Below are 21,872 nucleotides of genomic sequence, written 5' to 3'. Positions count from 1 at the left end.
TTGGTTTTATTCCTCTGTCCCAGAGGGGTCAAGTTTGAAGGTAGGTTTATACAGTAAGACTGTCTTCCACAAAATGAATAGCAGAAAGCAATTAATAATAATGGATGATAAAAAAATAATAAAACCAGTATAATATTGTTGTTCCAGAGTTTGAGGATTCGAGTAGATAAAATGTAAATAGTGCATGATTAATTGATACTGTGACTGACAACTATAATCATTCTGATGTGAAAAAGTCTATTCATATGTACAAGATGAATTAAAGGAGGTTCAAATTGATTAAAATTAAAACAGTCTTGCTTAATATTTGGGTAAGTGTTGCTAAGATGTTCTTTCTTTCTGCTTATATTTTTATTTATTTATGTATACATGTAGGGGTGATACTTAGAACTTGGCACCCCATCTGGCTTGTTTCTGGGCAGCCATCATGTTCCCACTGCTCCTCAGCTCTGATGTGGGCTCCGGCTAGCTAGATGCACAGGCCTTGACACTCACAAGACGCCAGTGTGGGGGATGACTCTGCCAATCCCCAACACTGCATCCACAAAGCTCGGCTGAACCCCAGACAATATCTGCCATCCTCGCAGTACCCGGTAGAAATGAGACTCTTAAAGCTTAGTGATTATCTAAAGGATTTTATATTTAGAAATGCTCAGTCAACAAGATGCCCACACAGAGTTGTTACCCAATATCAAACCTTTTGAAAGAAGTTGCTCCTAGGACAGCTTTCCACCCATCCGTTGTTCTCCATGGCTGATAGCCTCCTCCTTCTCCTCCCCTTCCTCTCTTTCTCCCCTCCCCTTCCTCTCTTTCTCTCCCAGCTCCACCTTCTCTTCTACTGCCTAATCACCCAGCTCCACTGAGAATACAATGTAGCAGAATAAGTATCCTGCTTTATATACATACATGTATATATATATTGACACAGTTTTGCCTTTGTAGCACAGGCTAGCCTTGAATTCTCTGTAATCCTTCTGCTTCACCCTTGCAGGTACTGTAATTATGGGCGGTCATATTTGGAAAGGTTTATATTTGTAGACTTGGTCTCATATATGCCAGGCTGTCTTGCCAGGCTGTCTTTAATCCTCTTGCCAATTCCACACAAGTGCCGAGATTATAGATTTGTATTGCTGTGCCTAGAAGGACATTTATTTCTGTAAATGTCCTTAAAATATAAATCATAATATGAGCAGAATTATGAAATCAGTATGGAAGATTTTGTCTTTCAGATATAGCCTTGTTATGTTTAGGTTTTACTGTAGCCTGTTGAGGCAGAAACCTCACCGAGCCCTGTAGCAGCTGCAGTGTGTGCTTTGCTTGTTGCTTGTGTCCTTGGCATTTGCTTTATAAGTGTTTCTTCCTGTCTTTGTGCCACAGTGTTAGTTTGTGTGTCATTGTTTCAGTCAGTGCTTCTGTGTGTTTGTTTCTTCCCTCTAGGAAGTAGTGCTCCCAGTTGCTTCCTCTTCCTTTGTCATTATGGTTGACCCACAAGTGGATCAGTTTTACTGCAGTAGACTTGCTGTTGTAGTGTCTTAATTGTATACTTGTTACAGACTATCTCCATTTCTGAAATCTAGGGTAATATCTATTCCAATTGAAACGTGGTACCATTATAGTAACCATATATTGGTTCACATTATCTGATTTAGAGTAAGGTAAATCAGAAAAAGATCTTATTAAAAAGGTAAATTATTATTTTGTGTGCTGTGGTAGATGGTACGTTGTTGAGTTTGTAAATAAAGTCACTTAAGTTGCAGATACATCTCTCCTTCCTCCCAGGATAGCACAGCAGGGTGCAGTGGAACCCCACCTATATGCCGACAAGCCCAGACCAAGCTAGAAGTGGCCTTGTATATGTTTCTGTGGAGTCCTGACACTGAAGCTGTTCTGGTTGCTATGTCCTGTTTCCGCCACCTCTGTGAAGAAGCAGATATCCGATGTGGGGTGGATGAAGTGTCAGTGCACAACTTCTTGCCCAATTATAACACATTCATGGAATTTGCCTCAGTCAGCAATATGATGTCAACAGGTAAATGTGCCTTTTTTTCCCTCTTACTTTCTTTTTAACCATGTTACTTTGACATCTAATTATCTTTACAATGGAGTATATTTAAATAACAGTTTGAAAGTTTTCAGGGCTAATTCAAACCATTTATTTGAAATCCTTTTCTGAACAAGGAGAATGAAATTCAGTGACATTTGAAATAGAATTTTTACTGAATTTTTTAATATACAAACTTACTGATAACTGGCACTGTAAGTTGCTGTTAGTTATAGATTATAGAAATTACTCTGCTTGAATTGTAAATGGGGAGATTTTAAACACGGAGGCATATATTTTAATAAACATAGGTGGGGAGATGGTTGTTTTATGTTCTAGACCTTTTGGAGTTGGGGATCAATAAATACTCTGGCAGAAGTTGATGAGAACATATATTCACCTCGATTGTCAGAATCGCTTGTTCCATCCCTTCACTCTGCTTTGTGTGGGGGTGGGCTTGGGAACTTAGTAAGTTCCTAGTTGTGAAGATGACTCTAAGAACGGACTGGGTTTGTTTGTTGTCTTTGCTTAGGAAGAGCGGCACTTCAGAAAAGAGTGATGGCCCTGCTAAGGCGCATTGAGCACCCTACTGCAGGAAACACTGAGGTATGGCCTCAGCAGCTGCAGCACTCCCCCTCCCCATGTTATAAGCCTTCTGTTAGCAATGTGATCAGAACAACTTCAGAAGCAAATCTGAGCTATGTGCATATTACAAGTAGGGTATTCTCAGAACCTGCATTACATGTTGACTTTGAGTTAGTTCACCCTTAAAGTTGCTCCCTAGTGATAATTGACTTCATTTTAGGCCTGGGAAGATACACATGCAAAGTGGGAACAGGCTACAAAGCTAATCCTTAACTACCCAAAAGCCAAAATGGAAGACCAGGTGAGTTTTTTCAGTGAATTTTTGTGTATTAATAGATCTGTTGTTTCACTTAAGTAATCCTTTATGAGCTATGAAGAGTAGGATACTATATAGAGTTGTTTTAAGACTGCTTGTGGCTCATCTAGGTCTGTACTGCCTAATCTTGTAGATAGTAGCCATATGTATCTCTTAGAATGTAACTTTTAACTCGTTTAATTGAACAAGTTTTACAGTAGTCAAGGTTCAGTATTTATTTACTCTGTTGGATAGTAGAGATGTAAAAGGTTATATCACTACAGAAATATTAATCAGCTCTGCTAGAAACCACTTAACTGAGAGACCAGTTACTCTTTGTTGTTCTTTGTTGAAGTATTCAAAGAACTTTTAGAAAAGATCTAATAGCTGTAGATAGAGAAAAATAATATTTCTAACAATTCTCATGTTGTATGTTTGCTTTGAGGTTATTTATCTTTGCTGGCCTAGAACTTAATATGTAAAACAGCCTGTCCTTGAGCTTGCAGTGATCCTCCTGCCTTACTTAACTTAACAAATGCTAGGGTTACAGATGTGCGCCTCCTGTCTGGCTCATTGTGCTGTACTGTTAGATACTCTAATTAAAGGATCTGGTGAGCAGACAATTGAGCCCATTTTAAGGTTAAGTGCAATTTTATACTTTGGACATTTTATTTAACTATTATCACCAAGTGAATCATTTTATTCAGCAACTACCACCAATTATCTATTACTCCAGATATTAATAATTAATTGGTTTGTGTATAACTAATTTGTATCACCCATACTGCTCTCATTATTGGGTCTTTGGACAAACTGTTTTTTCTCCCATTACTGTTATGGTCACTTAGAGCAAGTAGAAGTTGTTTTGAGGAAATAATACAGCCTTAGATCATGAAAGTTTTTCTTTTGAGGGTGGGAGTGTGGATGTCGACTGTTTCAATCCACATAGAATTCATATATTGTAGAGTTATCTTTCATAAGGTGGCCAACCTAGTGAATGTTTTTAGTATAGTCACAGAATTCTATAACTGCCAGTTTATACACGATCAATTTTAGTACATTTTCATTCTCTCACAGAATGCCCCCTCCCACCAAACCTGTTCCAAATTAGCTACTTCTAGCTCTAACTTGCCGTTTTTCCTACCTCTCTGTCTCCACTCCTCCAGCCTTGTATAGCTGCTACTCTATGTTCTATTTTTACAAAATTACCTTCTATGAACATGTTGTCCAAATGGAATCATAGATGATATGGGCTTTTGTGACTAGCTTTTTTTCTCCTTTAATTGTTTAAGGTTCAAAAAAGAAATTTGACACTTCAGGTTGATAACTAACTCATAGTCTTGCTATGACAAAAATGTGTTAAGTGCCTCTCTAATAATGTGTAATAGTAGGGATTGGAGAGATGGCTCAGTGGTTAAGAGCACTGGTTGCTCTTCCAGAGGTCCTGGGTTTGAATTCCAGTACCTACATGATAGCTTAGAATGGCTTGTAACACTAATTCTAGAAAATCTAACATTCTGCTTTATCTTTTTAGGCATGCACATGGTACACAGATATACATGCAGGCAGAATATTTATACATATGGAACTAAAGTAAAAAAATAATGTATATGGTAGTTTCAAGATTTTTTTTAAATATAAAATATACTTTTCCTACTGGTAGAAATCGATAAGAGTAATTTGTAAGATTTTATTTAATCTAGGTTGAATTCATGCTTTTCACAAAAATGTTGTGTTTAGGCTGCAGAAAGTCTTCATAAGACCATTGTTAAAAGACGGATGTCCCATGTCAGTGGAGGAGGATCCATAGACTTGTCTGACACAGACTCCCTACAGGAATGGATCAACATGACTGGCTTCCTTTGTGCCCTTGGTGGGGTGTGCCTGCAACAGAGAAGCAGCTCTGGCCTAGCGACATACAGCCCACCTATGGGCCCAGTCAGTGAACGCAAAGGGTCTATGATTTCTGTAATGTCTTCTGAAGGGAATGTTGATTCACCTGTCAGCAGATTTATGGACCGGCTTCTGTCCTTAATGGTGTGTAACCATGAGAGAGTGGGGCTTCAGATACGGACCAATGTTAAGGACCTGGTGGGTCTGGAATTGAGTCCTGCTCTGTATCCAATGTTGTTTAACAAACTGAAGAATACCATCAGCAAGTTTTTTGACTCTCAAGGACAGGTGAAGTCTTCTCCACTTTGTTTTTTACCCTTCCTTATGAATACAATAATAGTTTGAAAAAAATCAAGACTGTTTCTTCCAAATTATTTAAATTTTGTACTAATATGATAATTCACTTACAGCTTTAAAAACTTTCATAATTACAGAAAAAAAAAATCATATAATCTAGGGATCAACCTGCTTCTAAAGAACTCAGGCCTGTGGGTATGCCTGGAGTTATGAATCTTGGATTTGTACATTTGTACCTTTGTGTATCTGTGTGTTTATTTGCCTGTGGTGTGCCTGTATGTGATGGTTATGTCAGTTTCATTGTCCTGGGATGTTTTCTGTGCATTGATGAAATATCACTAATGGACTTTTTGTTTTTGTTTTGTTTTTTGTGTGTGTGTAGGTATTATTAACTGACAGCAATACTCAGTTTGTAGAGCAAACCATAGCCATAATGAAAAACCTACTGGATAATCATACTGAAGGCAGCTCTGAGCATCTGGGACAAGCAAGCATTGAGACAATGATGCTAAATCTGGTCAGGTAAGTATTCTGCTCCTGAATCACAGCAGGCTCTTATTTTACGAGGCAAGAACTCTTATACACCAATAATAGGTATGACGAAATAATTTGTCATTTTTTTTACTACAGACCCAGTATGAACTATGGCAATAAGATAATCAAAAGTTGTTCCTACCTAAGCAAGATTTAAATATTATTCATGTCTAAAGTTATATTTACTTAATTTTACTTAAAGATTAAATTTAGAATACCTTACCTTTTGTCTATATCTGATCATTTTTTATTCTATATTTAATTAGATACGTTCGTGTTCTTGGGAATATGGTCCATGCAATACAAATAAAAACAAAATTGTGTCAGTTAGTTGAAGTCATGATGGCAAGAAGAGACGACCTCTCATTTTGTCAAGAGATGAAATTTAGGTGAGTTCTCAGAAGAACAAAGCAGGGTCTTATAAATATTATGTTAATTAAAGTATAGAAAAGTAGCAGGGCTTGGTTGTGTGGGGAGGGGAGGTAGGTGCAGAGTGTTGGGCATATTTGTTTTTTCTGATTATCTTAACCAATTTTCTCAAAGCTCTGTGCCCATGGGCATCTGTTTTTCTGTTTTGTTTTCTGCCTTTATTTTGTAAAAATTCTCCCCTCTCCTGAAACTAATGAATTCATGGGCACTGAAAGTTTCTGTTTCCACATTGCAAAGGGCCAGTGCAAAGAACCAGCATCCGAGTTGTATCTCCTTGTGCCTGTCTGACTTTTATTTCATCACCCCTAATAGTGGTATCTGTTCTATAGTCATACTAGATTTATTGACTGTTTTCCCTATTAGAACAATGTTTTGGTGTATTGGCATACATACACCTACAGTCCCAGCAGTCAGAAAGCTAAGGCAGAAGCTCAGGGCCAACCTGAAGTATACAACTATACAATAAAACTTTTGTCTAAATAATCAAACAGTAAACTGTGTGTTAAAAATGTATTTGCTCTTTTCCCTTTTGTCACTCTGTAGGAATAAGATGGTAGAATACCTAACAGACTGGGTTATGGGGACATCAAACCAAGCAGCAGATGATGATGTAAAATGTCTTACAAGGTAAATTCAGACAGGACAAAAGTGGAGAGAGGGCTGGGGGAAGAGGGAGGAAGAGGTGTTTTGTTTTTTTGTTTTTTGTTTTTTTTTAAAGTTTATCATGTTTTACTTTACTCATGAAAACCAGTACAGAGATAGGCGTATTAAGTTGTTTTGTAGGTGTAAGCTTTTGCATTTGAAATATTTAAAGTTCTCGCTCTCTCTCTCTTTTTTTTTTTTTATTTTAAAGGAAGAACTTTTAGTTGAAACATGTGACATAGGCTTATGTCACATGTATTAAAAAAAAAAGTGGTATTAGCTTAGGAAGTGTGGTTAACAGTTATTTAGAAAGAAGATCCATAAAGCATTAGGTTGTATTACTTTAGATAAAAATGTTGATTGAGCAACATAATTACTGTGAGTCTTTCTAAGGCATAATTGCTTAGGTGCTTATTTTGACATGATTGATACATAGCAGAAATGGTAACTGTCATTGGATGATAACTTCATTTATTTTTCTGACCAGCTATAACTTGATAATATGTACTATTTGTTGATTGGTTGATTGAGTTTCTCACTTCTATATCATCATCATCATCATCATCAGTTTATCCATTTGGCCACTTATGTATTGATTGATTGATTGATTGATTGATTGATGGTTTTTCAAGACATGGTTTCTCTGTGTAGCCCTGGCTATCTTGGAAAAAACTCTATAGACCAGGCTGGCCTCAAGCTCAGTGACCCACCTGCTTCTCTGCCTCCAGAGTGCTGGGATTAAAGGTGTGCACCACCATTGCTTGTTGAGTTTTTTCATTTTTATATTGTGATGTTGGAGCTTGAACCCAAGACTTGTAGATGCTAAATTTGACTACATTCTCAGCCCCATAATTTTGATTTAATATAGATATTATACTAAAGATTTCTTATCTGTAAGTTTCCCCACCAGTTAGCAGTCTTTGTGTATGTGTTCTAAGCTTGGTATATTTACTGATATTAATTAGGTTATGTTTATAGTTTAGTTAATGAAGTAGAGAGCTCCTTAAGTTCATGTCTAAAAGGCTCATAGTTTCTAAATCCCTTTTCTTTAGAGATTTGGACCAAGCAAGCATGGAAGCAGTAGTTTCACTCCTCGCTGGTCTTCCACTGCAGCCTGAAGAAGGAGATGGGGTGGAGCTGATGGAGGCCAAATCACAGTTATTCCTTAAGTAAATGTCAGCTACTAAAAACCAAAGCAAAACACAAATACAGCTTCCTTCCTCCCACAGAAATGTGTCTAAAGTAGCTAATTATTGTATTTAAAAGTAGACCTAATTGCTTCTAATTGTGGCCATTGGCTGCTCTCATGAAAATAACATATCTACTTGTAAAAAGTTGGAACCAAGATAGAAAAATAATTTGTGTTGTGTTTTAAAGAAAACAGTGGGATAATTGAAAATTTCCTTGTAATGAATCTAGTTTGCTTCGTTAAGTAATTTAAAATGACAATGTCTAAACTATTTGGACCATGAGTTTTGTAGCTAAATATTAAAAGTGCCAGGAAACATGGCACATCTGTGCTTATGTCGTGAAATAAATACTATACTCTGTCAGGATAAAATAATGCTACCAGCAATTTAATAATGAGCCACATGGACTTTTTACCCCAGTATTATAAAAGCAAATGCTCACAATCCCGCTGTTCCAGTGTCACACAGAATCACTCAGAATGTATGGTTAGCTTTCTGGTTAGTGTGGCCTTCACTGTGTAAAGGTTAATCTCTGTATTTTCCAGGTACTTCACATTATTTATGAACCTTTTGAATGACTGTAGTGAAGTTGAAGATGAAAATGCACAAACAGGTGGCAGGAAACGTGGCATGTCTAGGAGGCTGGCATCCCTGAGGCACTGTACAGTGCTTGCAATGTCAAACTTACTCAATGCTAATGTGGACAGTGGACTCATGCACTCCATAGGTAAGATCAAATGAAAGCTACATAAAAAACTGACCCAGCATGGGTACCCATTACCCAGGAGAAAGGAACAAGATCTCTATGAGTTCAAGGTTACCAAGGCTACCAGTGACCCTGTCTTTAAACAGACAAGCAAGCAAGCAAGCAAGCAAGCAAGCAGAACCAAAACAAATAAAAAACCTAGAGAGCTGGGTGGGGAAGATGGCTCAGTGGTTACAGCACTGCTATTCTTCAACGGGACCTAGGTTTAATTCCTAGCATCCACATGGTGGATCATTATTATTTGTAACTCTATTTCCAGGAGACATGGCCTCTGTGGTAACCAGGCACACATGTGATTGATACCCAGACATAATGCATGTAAAACACTCATATACATAAAACACAAAAATGTAGAGTTGATATAACATGTAAGATGAAACTGTCAGGCTGTGGGAGTAAATTTGGATCTGTCTGTCCTCGTCAGGCTTAGGGTATCACAAGGATCTTCAGACAAGAGCTACATTCATGGAAGTTCTGACCAAAATCCTTCAACAAGGAACAGAATTCGATACACTTGCTGAAACGGTGTTGGCAGATCGGTTTGAGAGACTTGTGGAACTGGTCACAATGATGGGAGATCAGGGAGAACTCCCTATAGCTATGGCTCTGGCTAATGTGGTCCCTTGTTCTCAGTGGGTAAGTTCATTGAGAAAGTAGGGAAGTAGAATGCCTGACATGCAGCTAGTGCTTCAAAATAAGTCTGTTCATAAATGCTTGTTAAGTGAATTGACGGAAAGAATTACATAATGGAGAGCTGAGACTGTAGCTTATTGGTAGAACCAGAAAATTCATCTTGATTGTGCTTGCCTGTAATCTCAGCTCTTGGAGGGTGGGAGCGGGAAGTTCAGAAGTTCAAGGTCCTCCTTGGTTAGATAGTGAGTTTCAAGCCAGTTTGAGCACTTATAAGACTGTCTCCAAAAAATAGTAGTTGACCAACTTGAGTCATTTAACCTTTTTTCTTAATGTGTTTTGTTTCTAACTTTAGAGAAGTGGTTGGTACTCATACCCCTGACTAGTTCTTTCTTTCTAACCCAGTGAAAAAAGTTCACGTAATCACCAATGAGAAGAAAATGTAAAACAATGTTGTCTCTTGTCCTTACATATTAGATAAATTAGTGAACCTAGCTTTAGTTGTTAGTAATGCTAAATCTATAATCTGCGACTTGTGCTTGATAATTATCTCTGCCTTACATAATTTAATTTTTACTTGACGTATTACATTATTATTGGCATTTGAAATTTGCATTTGAAGGCATGCTGGATGTGGTGGCACACACTTGTAATCCTAGCATTTGGCAAGTGGAGGCAAGAGACTCAAAGGTCATTCTTGGGTACATAGCAAGTTCAAGGCCATCTTGGGCTATATAAAGACTGTGTCTCAAAACAAAATGGACTGATAAAATACCATAGACATATATGACTATTTGTCTTTCTAAATTTGTGTTCTGGGAATTGATGCCAGGGCCTATACATGTTAGGCAAGAGCTTTATCACTGAGCTGCACCCTCTGCCCATAAAACTACAGCATTCTTAATAATACATGTAAAAACTTTGAGCAAGCTTTTGTTCACTTCAATTTTAAAAAGCCACATGGATTGCTGTATTGTTGTCTATGCCTTTAATTCCAGCATTGGGGAGGCAAAGGCAGGCAGATCTCTGTGAGTTCAAAGTTAGCCTGATCACGGCAAGGTCTAGGCCAGCTATATCTAATCTACCCAGTGAATCCCTGTCTTCCCCCCCCCCCCCCATTTATGGTTTATTTTACAAGAAAAAAATAGAAAAGAAAAGACTTTAGTAAGAGTAACTTCTAATTACTAAGATAATCTTAGTTTTTGCTTAAAAGCTGGAGTGGGAGGTTAAGGACTGGAATCATGGTTCAGGAGTCTTCCAGAAGACGAGGGTTGGATTCCCAGCTCACATGGTCACTTCACAACCACTTGTAACCTTAAGTCTTAAGGATTGGGTGCTCTCTCTGGCCTCCTTAGGCAAAACAACTATTTATATAAAATTAACAACAACAAAAATCAAAGTAACCCACCTGTAGCAGAGACTGGAAAGATGGTTGGTGGTTAAGAGTGCTTGCCGCTCTAAAAGAGCTGGAGTTGAGATCCCTGCGTTCACATCGGACAGCTATAACACATGCTGACTAGCACCGAGAGATCTGACTGTGCAGATACCAACACACACATATACTCATGTGCACATTCACTGAAAGTAACATTTAAAAATATCTACACCTTTAAAACAGAGTCTGTGAGATCATGGTTTTTATATCTGAAAATAAAGCTCTCATTCTTTGCCCTATAATCCTGCACCTCATCTGGGCCCTGCCTTATCTGTCTTCAGCTAATGCTGAGGCTCTTCTGTGCAATCCCCTCAGATGCGATAGCTCTGTTCTGCCCCGGAGTGCCCTTGCTGCTGCTTTCTAAAGCACTTCTGTGGTTGTTTTCATTTGATTCCATTTGGTATTAGTAAAATTATTTAACGTGAGTGATATCCTCGTATGAGCTTTGTTTGTTTTATGACAAGGGTGGTGTCACCTGGGACACAGGCATGCAACTCCACAGCCGACTGTTTAACCTGGGACACAGGCATGCAACTCCACAGCCGACTGTTTATAATTGTGCTTTTATGCCCCTTTATTAGCAACACTCCTAAACTATTTTTCTTCAAACCTAAAATTTTTCACACATCTTCAAATGTATCATCAGTAAATATTATGAACTCTGTTTAGCATTTAACTGTAATTAGAAGTCATTTAGTAGTTTCTGTAATGAAGGGTTAAGTTGGTCTGGTGATGCAGCTTAGTGTAGAGCTGTGGTCCAGCACGCATGAGACCCTGTTGATCCTTCCTAACACAAGAAAACAAATGCTGACGTGAGTCTGGGAAGCTTTCACAAGTATTTCTAAGCTTTATATTAAGTGACTTAAAATACCTTTTTTTTTTTTTTTTTTTTTTCTTTTTCTTTTCTTTTTTGGCTTTTTGAGACAGGGCTTTTTTGTATAGTAGCCTTAGCTGTCCTGGACTTGTTTTGTAGATCAGGCTGGCTTAGAACTCAGAGATCTACCTGCCTCTGCCTCCTGAGTACTGGGATTGAAAGCATACACTACTATTCCTGGCTTGACTTAAAATGCTTTTTATGTATTTACTTTTTTTGGAGATAAAATCTCTGATGTAGCCTGGCTAGCCTGGAATTCATTGTGCAGAACCAGGATATAGCCTCAAATGTACAAAATTCCTCTGCCTCCTGTTTCAGGGATTAAAGGTATCCAACATCATACTTGGCCTCAATTACTTAAAATTCTTTTGAGATTTTATTTGATTTAAATTGTGTGTGTGTGTGTATTTTGCCTGCATGTATGTTTGTGCACCATGTGTATAAAATGCCCAAAGGGGCCAGCAATGACTGTTAGATGCCCTGAAATTGGAATAAAAAATGGTTCTATCTACATGTGGGTACGGGGAATTGAACTTGGGTCCTCTCAGAGAGCAGCCAATGCTCTTAACTGCTGATCCAGTCCCCCAAATTACTTTTCTTCTTTGACAGTTTCATACATGTAAGCAATGTCTCTTGATCATATACACCAGTGACTCTTAATTTTCCTAATGCTGCAACCCTTTAATACAGTTCCTCATGTTGTGGTGACCACCAACCATAAAATCATTTTCATTGCTACTTCATAACTGTAATTTTCCTAATGTTATGAATAGTAATGTAAATATCTAATATGCATGATATCTGATATGTAACCCGAATGAAAGGGTTATATGATCCTCAAAGAATTACTGATATATACCCTCGGCTCCCCCCCCCCCTTTTTTTTTTTTTTTTTTTTTTAAAAAAAGAGAAGATCTCACTATAGCTTGGAACATTTTAAAAGAAAAACAAACAAAAACCATAGGACCAACTGTATTAGCAGAGCTGTTGAGGAATCATGGATACCTACTAACAATGTGGTGGGTTCTTTTTTTCTCCCATGTAACTCTTATGTAACTCAACCTGGCCTCAAATTTATGTTTTTCTGCCTCTACTTCCTGGGTACTGTGATTACAAGTGTGTACTAACACTTTTTCTAATTAAATTATTTAAAAATTTAATTTGATTATGTAAATACATGTTTTAAAATTCGATTGTTTAGAATTTTCAGGGTTTAGGAGAAAGGATGATCGTAGAAAGGTATTTGCTATGGGGCCTAAAAGGAACAGCTGCTGCTGTCTCTCTTCACTGTGGTGCTGGAATTGAAGCAGGTACCTTTCTGTGCTAGGCAAGTTCCCCCACCCCACTCCGATTCCCCCATGCTGGAGCCCAATCCCAACAACTTTCAATTTGTCCCTAAATTCTTGTCTTTTTTACTTAACTCATAATGGAGGGTAGAGTTTTTATATTTTGTCAAAGATGTATAACTACAGGGAATAAAGCATTTGGCTTCTGGGGTGTTTGTAGTTTGGATTATTCAATTTTTTTCCCTTACTGCAGTGTCTTTTTCTTACAATCTTGGGACCAGGCCAGGTTGAGGATAGGGCTCTGGACCGGAATCCCCTTTATTACTGTTTGAAGGTTGTGGGCTCTTTTTTTTTTTTTTTTTTTTTTTTTTTTTTTTATAGCTACTGGTATTTTCTCTGTCTTCTCTCAGTGTTTCATTTAACAGTGAATTACAGTTTTATTAATTGTGTAAAACAAAACAAAAAAACACAAAAGCTTTTGTAAGGAATGAAAGGGTTGTTTTACAAATAATAGAAAGGTTAGCCTCAGTCATAACTCTAGTTGTACGTAAATCTGACTAAAGTTTGGGTTTTAACTATCTAGCTGACCCTCCTTCATTCTGATTTTTAAATAATCAGAAAATGTTTGCATTTTTGTTGGTTTTTTTGGCCTTGATCATATTGTATTTAATCATTTCTAAGAAAACAGTCTGTTCAAAAATGAACTCTTATTTCATGATGTAATTTAGCTAGATCCTGATGTCTTTCTGTCTTCTGGTAAAACGTTAACTCTCTCATCTTTCACTAGTTAATTTTTAGGATTAACAGCTATTAGAAACAGGGTTTAAAAGTCATCTATAATAGACATAGATAAATGTTAGGGATAATAAGTTATTGTTTACCTTGATTAACAGGTGATTATGAGCTTTAGATCTGCCTTTTTAAAAACTTGCTACAAAATTTTTAAATCTACCTAAGAAAAAAGTAAAATTGTTGACAGAAACACAATTGTGCTTTGTTCAACAAACTAGGATGAGCTGGCTCGCGTTCTGGTCACTCTGTTTGACTCCCGGCATTTACTCTACCAGCTGCTCTGGAACATGTTTTCTAAGGAGGTAGAATTGGCAGACTCCATGCAGACTCTTTTTCGAGGCAACAGCTTGGCCAGTAAGATAATGACATTCTGCTTCAAGGTATGTGTCATTCACTTTGTGTGCACGGGTGCACTAGGTTTGTCCAGAAGCAATTCTTTTCAGAATGTGTTAAATGCAGGATGTATAGATATGTGCCTAATTGTGTGTTTCTTTAGGTGTATGGTGCTACTTACCTTCAAAAGCTCTTGGACCCTTTATTACGAATCATTATCACATCTTCTGATTGGCAACATGTTAGCTTTGAAGTGGATCCTACCAGGTTTGTCATCTTGTCCCAGTTGCTTCCTCACTCCTCCCCAGTACTGCATGAGGCCACCCTCATCTCATGTTCCTGTCCTTGCTTTTCTTTGTTTTTCATAAAGACAGTATATCACTATGTAGCCCAGCCTGTCCTTGAACCTGTCGTCTTCCTGACTCAGCTTGCACTACTGAGATTATAGCACTTCTCTTGACTCTTAAAAGGTTTGTAGTTTTTACACTAAAGGTTATATGCAAGCACATGTTTCCTTAAAGAATAAAAACATTAATAGATATCATTAAAGGCATCAGTATGGATACTGTTCTAGTTTAGCCTGTCCTTTCCCCATTCTTTTGTATAAACATATATGTAATTTTAGAAGATGTATACTATAATGTGAATGCTTAATTTTAAAAGGTAACACAATGAATCTGTGGTCTACAACCTAATTCTTTTGGTTTAGTCATAGGTCTTAGATCTTTCCATGAAAGTTTATGAAGATTAATGTTATTCTATTATACTGCTGCACAATATTACAGAGTTTAGCTCTGTGAATATTTATGTAATAGCATAGCCCTTTGACTTTTGCCAGAACTTCCTTATTATTGGGGTTTTGAGACAGAGTCTCACAGCACACTATGTAGATGAGGCTGGCCTGGAACTCTCAGAGATCCACCTGCCTCTGCCTCTCAAGTGCTAGTCATGTGCTACCACACCCAGACCAACTTCCTTATTAGTATTCTAACATTGTCTTTTCCATACTCAAGCTATTTGCTGTGGAGATGATTTTCTAAATGCAAATGGAGCTTTTTGTCTCTTTGTTTTGTTTTGGTGATGTTCATAATTGTACTTTGGTCCTTCTGCATGCTAGAAAGTGCCCAACCACTAAGCTTATCGCCAACTTTAGCAGAAACCTTTTTAATACTTATTTTATGAGAAGCCATCAGTGGTTTGCTGTTGACAGCAAAATGCAACACAGATTGTTTGCTCTGTCAGAGCCACCTTTTCCTCATCGCATGCATTTCATAGTCACTTTAAGCTCCAAGGAAAAGTACATATTTGAAAAATGTTTTTGCAGAAGATTCTATGGGATTAGAGATGTTTTTTATGTCTGTTTTTAAGAAATACTATTTTTGTGTATGTGCTCGATAGTTTGTGATATACACAAAGGTCAGAGTACACTTCCAAGGATCAAACTCAGATCAACAGGTTTTCTTGGCAAGTCTCTTTATACATTGAGTCATCTTGCCAGCTCAGTCTTTCATTTCTGACCATGTTAAAAAATCAAGAAGGCAGACTCAGTATGTGGCTGATGGCTGAGTGGTAGATAACCTGCCTAGTAGCATGAGCCCTTGGTTCCATCCTCAGCAAAATACACACACATACGAACGCATGCACGCACGCACGCACCTACCTACACACCACCTAAGAAGATAGAGGAAAGGGAGACATTCATAAATCAGATGTAACTTTTATTTTTGATAAAAATTACTTTCGAGGGGCTGGAGAGATGACTCACTGATTAACAGCACTTGCTGTTCTTCTAGGGGACCTGTGTTCATTTCCCAACTTCCAAATCAGATGGCTCACAGCTGCCTGTAACTGCAGTTCCAAGGCATCTTCTGGCCTTGGAGGGCACCTAAATGTGTTTCATGTATTCACACAAATAAACAAAACCCTTGAACTTGGTGAAAGAGACTTTAGATCCTCAGGGTACATAGGCTTGTTGACACTTGAGACTGTGACCCACTCTGACAAGTCAAGATTTTGAAAGTCTACTCTCTATGTTCACAGGAAGAAAAAATGGTTAAGAATTCTCAAGGGCTGAGGATGTAGCTCAGTGATGGAATGCATGCCACAAATACATAAGGCTTTGGGTTAGCTCCCTATGGAAAATTGGAAAAAGAAAAGAAAAGAGAAGAGAAAAGAAAAGGAGAAGGGATGTAGGGGAAGATAGAGGGCCAGAAGAACAAGAGGAGGAAGAGAGAGAGCGATTGGCTGAAAGAAAGAAAAACACCTAGCATAGGTAGTTTAGATTGAGTTTGGCTTTTGCCATTCTGAGAATCAAGCTATGGGCACACATATGCTGTAAAAGTTTCCTGCCATTGAGCTACATCTCTAACTGCAGTAACTTGTCAGAAGACTGAGGTCCCCAGGCAAACCACCATTCCAAAACTTGAGTAGAAACAGCTGAATACAGAGTGTCACAGCTTACCACATGAAAGAGCTGCTAGAGCCAGTAACTAGTAGGGATACTTAGACCATAATTAATGAGTTGCTAGAGGTGGAGTGTGGCCTTGTTAAAATCTTCTTCCATTCACATAGGTGTGTCTACAGGTATGGGCTTTGCAGGTCTCAAGCTTGCAGCCTGAGAGGTCATAGGAACATCCCTGCTCTGTTGAAAAGATACTGTTATGCAGTAGTTGACCAGGCTCTTGGTTTTTTGTTTTTTTTTTTTTTTTAACTGTCAGTCTCCCTTTTCCTTGATGTTCCCTGAGCCTTAGGTATAAGTTTGTGTTATACCTGTTGCATTTGGGACCAGACAGCCCACGGCCATTGACTTAGTCTCTACATTTTGACCACTTGTGGTTCTCTCTAATAACCTTAAAAACTGGTGCTGGTTTCTACCTATTAGATCATCTCAGGTTGATCATCCAGAAGTCAAAAAGATTTCAAAAGCTAAAGCTTTCTGAACATGGTATTGGCACTCACTAGTTCTGCCATTACAGGTGTGAGCTCAGTCTGAAGGTCACACTATGGTGAAAAGAGAGACTTGACTCCTAGAAGTTGTCCTTGAGCTACACATGCATACGCACACGTGTAACACACACACACGCACACACACACGCACACACACACACACACATACACCACATACACCCTTCAACTTTTGGTCCTCCTTTGGGTACCCTCTGAGTATTGGAATTTCAGTTTTGGGTTTGTTAGTTTGTTTTAGAGATCTGGTGATTACTGTGTAGTTCATGTTGGCCTCAAGCTCATGACTACCACTTGTATCCTTATGAATACTGAAATTTGTGTGAGCCAAGCACCTGGGGTTTTAGAACTGCTCCTTTGTGTGTGTGTGTGTGTGTGTGTGTGTGTGTGTGTGTGTGTGTGTGTGAAATTTGTTGTTGATTTTAATGAGGATCAAAAGTCTTGTGAGGGGTGATTTTGTTTCAACAGTCATGTATGTTTGGTTTTCCCTTTTCTTTGTTACAGGTTAGAACCCTCTGAGAGCCTTGAGGAGAACCAGAGGAACCTCCTTCAGATGACAGAGAAGTTCTTCCATGCCATCATCAGCTCTTCCTCAGAATTCCCCTCGCAGCTTCGAAGTGTCTGCCATTGTTTGTACCAGGTATGCTGAAAGTTCGAGATTGCCACTCTGAGTCCAAAGCCAACTGAGAGAAGTGCTGTGTTCAGAGTCAGCTGTTGACCGCCATCTGGACACGTACTGTAATAGGGATACTGTAATAGGGATAGAGAGGTAGCAAAATAGTTACCAGCACTGCCTGCTCTCACAGAGGACCCAGGTTTGGTTTCTAGTACCCACATGGTGCCTCACAACCATCTCTAACTCCAGTCGCAGGGGAGCCAGGGCTATCTTCTGATTTCCTGAGGCACCAGGCATGCGCATGGCACATACACATACAACCAGGCAAAAAAACATTTACACACAGAAGATAAAATAAATCTAAAAATAACTCTTAAAGTGCTACCATTAGATTGGCTTCACATTTTCTTCAGAGACATTTAAAGAACTTTAAGAAAATAAATTAATCTTCCTTGTGTTGAAAGCAACTAATAATTCATTGAATGTACTGAAATGAGGTATCTTAGGCATTTTTGCTTATCGTTTGCCTAAATTACTTACAGGACTGTCACACAAGTTCATTGCTTTTTTTTGCAGTGTAAATGATTTGAACTGTAATTTGGGTTTCTCTTTAACAGATCATTGGTTTGTGTCCTGTTTTCTCAAGTCAGGCTAATTGTCCTGTATATTTTGTGTAGAGTACTGCTTGTAAGAGAGTCCACCACCATCCAGTAGCTAACAGACGTTCTCACCCTGTCACAGCAGATAGTGCTCCTGAATTCAGATATCCACAATGATTCCCTCCGTGTTGAGAGAATAAGGCCTGTGTTCTTCTGTAACTTCTGGTTTTGAATTGAGTATGCAGTTTTAGGAATTATTTATTTATTCCTAGGGATTGCCTATAAATCTGTATTAACTTTCCAAATAGTGGGGAAAAAAAAACCCCAGCATAGGTCCTGGGGTTTGGAATAAGGGTGCAAATAGGAAAAGACTTATACATTTACCAGAACCTATGCATCTGTCTAATTTTGCAATATAATCCCAGTCTTTTTTTTTTTTTCTTTTTCTTTTTTTTTTTTTTTTTTTTTTTGGCTTGCAGCTTTAGTTGCTTAGAGACATTAACATCATCATGAAATCACCATTTAAAAAAGCTGTGTGAGGTTGCAATGTGAATTTTCCTCTATTGCTATTTTAAAAGATGTATCTCTGTGTCTATAAAAAGAAAACTTTGCATACATAGAAATATGATAAAATATATTTAGCATTCAGTTTCTGGATTATTATGACTTTACTGCCTTTTCAGAAAGCTCTAGGAGGCTTAGGAAGATCCACATAGGTCATTCATCTAGTTGAATGTGCAGCTAGAGGATGGGTTAATTAGAATGGTATTATGAAGCTTCATGCATTGCTTGTTTATTTTCTCATAACTTTACTCTTAGGTTTCTCTTTACATTCAATTCAGTTGTTTTTCTGTCTGTAAAATGAGGTGGACAAGAAATAGTACACATTTAAAAGTCTGAATCAACTTCTTCGTTTTTAAGAAAGAAAATAAATTTTCAAAATGACAGTAGCCTTCTCAGTTGGTTGAAAGTGAATGAGGAATGTGTCGATTATACTGTCTGCCTACTAGACTTTAATAGAAACTCCTCCTGTGACTGTTCCCATAATGGAAAATGTGTTTGTACCATCAGCAAACTTGGGCACCAGTTTGAGGGCACTATACTAGTAATGTAAAAAGAATTGGACACTTAAGTATGTGGGATATACTTCATGAAGGAATGCATTTATCATTTCTACTTGTTTAAGTAAGCAGAATTCTTGGCCAGCCTTCCTAGTTAGGTGTGGAGGGAACCATGAACACAAGGAAGTGCTGACTGGTGGCTCACTGCTGTGCTGCCCTGTGCTACACTGCTTAGAGCACACCTCACAGCAGCCTGCATTGCCCTCACACTGCAGTCACCACATTAAAGCTTCATGGAAACACCATACAGATGTTATGCTATACATTAGTTTTAGTGGGTAAAGTTAATGCAGACTACCATGGAGCAAAGTTTTTGTTGTAAATTTTTGTTTTTTAATAAGCAGATTTTACAGTGACCAAAGACAAAGATAGAAATAAAAAAGCTTCAGACCCAATGTTTTTCATTGAGTCTCTGGTCTCTGTACTTAACTCAGTTTTCCCTTCTCTTAATTTCTGCTTTTACTTTTTTCTTTCTCTCTTCTCTTCTCTTCTCTTCTCTTCTCTTCTCTTCTCTTCTCTTCTTCTCTTTTTTTTCCTCTTTGGGCTTTTGCTTACACTTGTAACTCTGGCAGTGACATAATGGCACCGTGTACTTTGATGCTCTCCTGGGAAGGATGGGAACCCATTTTCCTTTTTCTTAGTAAACATAGCTCCTTTGAGGATCTACTGGGGAAGCTTTGGAAGCTAAGTGAGTATATTGCTAGGTGATTCATGCTTGCGTCAGATTTGGGTCTTCAAGCTCTTGTGTAGCTTGTAATCAGCTCTATATATTTGCCTTCTTTATTCAGAAAAGATGGATAATGCTATGTAAGAACAATACATAATACAATAATATATAATATGATAATAGCTGTCATATGTTGTGAATGTATGACAGATTTATAATTAAACTATTTTTCTCATATACTATTTCTTTTCCTTCTGATAAATTTGGAACAAAAAGAAAATAATTTCTAGAGTGGATATTCAGTTCTGATGAGAAAAATGGGAACTAGCTACTATGATCTTAAGTAAACATTGTCTTTCCCAGTGAAGTTTCTTCTTCAAATGAGTTATACATGTGGGTTAAAACTACAGTTGTAGTCATATACCATAATTGAAAAAGAAACTGAATATTTACATGGTTATATTTTTGTAAACTGCCTTAAAGCCTGAAGCAAAGCATGCTGAAATGAGCTTTTACCTCTGCTTCCTAGGCCTAGGATGATGCTGGCATCTAGGTATACAAGAGCTACTGGATGGATGGATGGATGGATGGATAGATGGATGGATGATGGATGGATGGATTTAAAACTAAAGGGATTTGATGCCTTATAAATCTGGATCAAAAAATTGTGTTATGGTTAAGTTGTTGTTTTGAGAAAGTGTCTTTTGTTGCCTAAGTTGGACTTGAACTCTTGATTCTCTTACTTTCACATTCCAAAGGTAGGATTACAGGTATTTACTGCCATAACTGGCTCTTATTCTAAGTTTTTAAAATATTAAAAATAAACAGTAGTTGGCATCATTGAGTCAGCAGTTGTAATTTTGAAGAAATCTTTATTCTAGAGATGGAGCACTGTGGGGAGATGACAGCTCGGGGTTCACATGGAGGGTTTGGCTTTTGCATGGGAGGGGGCAGTCTGATAAATCGTCATCTATAATGAGTGATATTTTAAATCAGATTTAAATTTGATTCTACAATATTGTCTTCAATTTCTTAACTTTATTAATCAGCTTTTTCCTAGTTGATGCTAACATTCTTTTTCCATTAAGGAATTATTTTTTTATTATTTCCCTCCAAATAACAGCAACTTTATTTCAATATTTTCATTAAGGAATTATTTTTAAATTCTTTTTCCAAATACAGCAGCTTTCAATTTCAATTCAAACTGAGTAGCACCATTTCAGGGATCACTCTGTGAGCATTGAAAGATGAGAGATTATAACAACACTCCTTTTAAAAGATGGATTTTAGATTTAGAGTCTCTAAAGTTTGTTTTCTGCACATCTAGCCATTTAATTTTTTATTTAATAACATCTTAATTAACTGCTGGGTATTGGAAAAATAACTCTTAAGTCAATTGAAGGATACACAGAGAAGTATTTTATTATATATCAGAAAAAATTATGTAGACACAATGTTTTCAGTGTGTGATCTACTTCATAATAAATATTTTATGTAAAATTTATCAAAAGCTAGAATTGACTCAAGTATAAATATTCCTGAGATTTGCTTGAGGACAGCTTTTCCATGACTCATAGCCAGAAATAGTAGACATGATTGGGTCTCAACATTTCTTGCTGTTTATTTTATGCTTGGCTTAAAGTGTAATAAAAATTAAAATCCAGGATTAAATTTCATCCCTCAAATTTCAGTTGATTTCTACTTTTCTGTTGGTTCCATTTGTGTTACATTTTACCGTGTAATTTTATGTACAAGCCAACATTGTTTTTGTTGCTGTGTGTAGTCAGTACTGTGACTTGTTTGTGCTCATCTCTGTTCTGTAGGCAACTTGCCACTCCCTACTGAATAAAGCTACAGTAAAAGAAAAAAAGGAAAACAAAAAATCA

General features: G+C 37.5%; 1 protein-coding gene across 4 annotated transcripts in view; it reads left to right on the top strand.

Annotated features, from left to right (window-relative positions):
- The window catches only part of Nf1 (neurofibromin 1), a 239,489-nt gene that overhangs the window by 95,568 nt on the left and 122,049 nt on the right, over positions 1 to 21,872 (top strand). For 3 of the 4 annotated variants that reach the window (XM_076936207.1, XM_034506963.2, XM_076936208.1), the window contains exons 18-31: positions 1,780 to 2,029; positions 2,574 to 2,647; positions 2,847 to 2,927; positions 4,662 to 5,102; positions 5,494 to 5,633; positions 5,912 to 6,034; positions 6,618 to 6,701; positions 7,769 to 7,885; positions 8,452 to 8,633; positions 9,097 to 9,308; positions 13,908 to 14,069; positions 14,186 to 14,289; positions 17,488 to 17,623; positions 21,810 to 21,872. In XM_076936207.1, coding sequence (XP_076792322.1) covers positions 1,780 to 2,029; positions 2,574 to 2,647; positions 2,847 to 2,927; positions 4,662 to 5,102; positions 5,494 to 5,633; positions 5,912 to 6,034; positions 6,618 to 6,701; positions 7,769 to 7,885; positions 8,452 to 8,633; positions 9,097 to 9,308; positions 13,908 to 14,069; positions 14,186 to 14,289; positions 17,488 to 17,623; positions 21,810 to 21,872 — 2,169 coding nt within the window. The remainder of the gene's footprint in view (positions 1 to 1,779; positions 2,030 to 2,573; positions 2,648 to 2,846; positions 2,928 to 4,661; positions 5,103 to 5,493; positions 5,634 to 5,911; positions 6,035 to 6,617; positions 6,702 to 7,768; positions 7,886 to 8,451; positions 8,634 to 9,096; positions 9,309 to 13,907; positions 14,070 to 14,185; positions 14,290 to 17,487; positions 17,624 to 21,809) is intronic. The other variant, XM_034506964.2, reaches the window with a different exon arrangement.

The sequence above is a fragment of the Arvicanthis niloticus genome, chromosome 6 (assembly GCF_011762505.2).
Source record: "Arvicanthis niloticus isolate mArvNil1 chromosome 6, mArvNil1.pat.X, whole genome shotgun sequence".
NCBI lineage: Eukaryota > Metazoa > Chordata > Mammalia > Rodentia > Muridae > Arvicanthis > Arvicanthis niloticus.
This window is presented reverse-complemented; position numbering and strand designations above follow the sequence as displayed.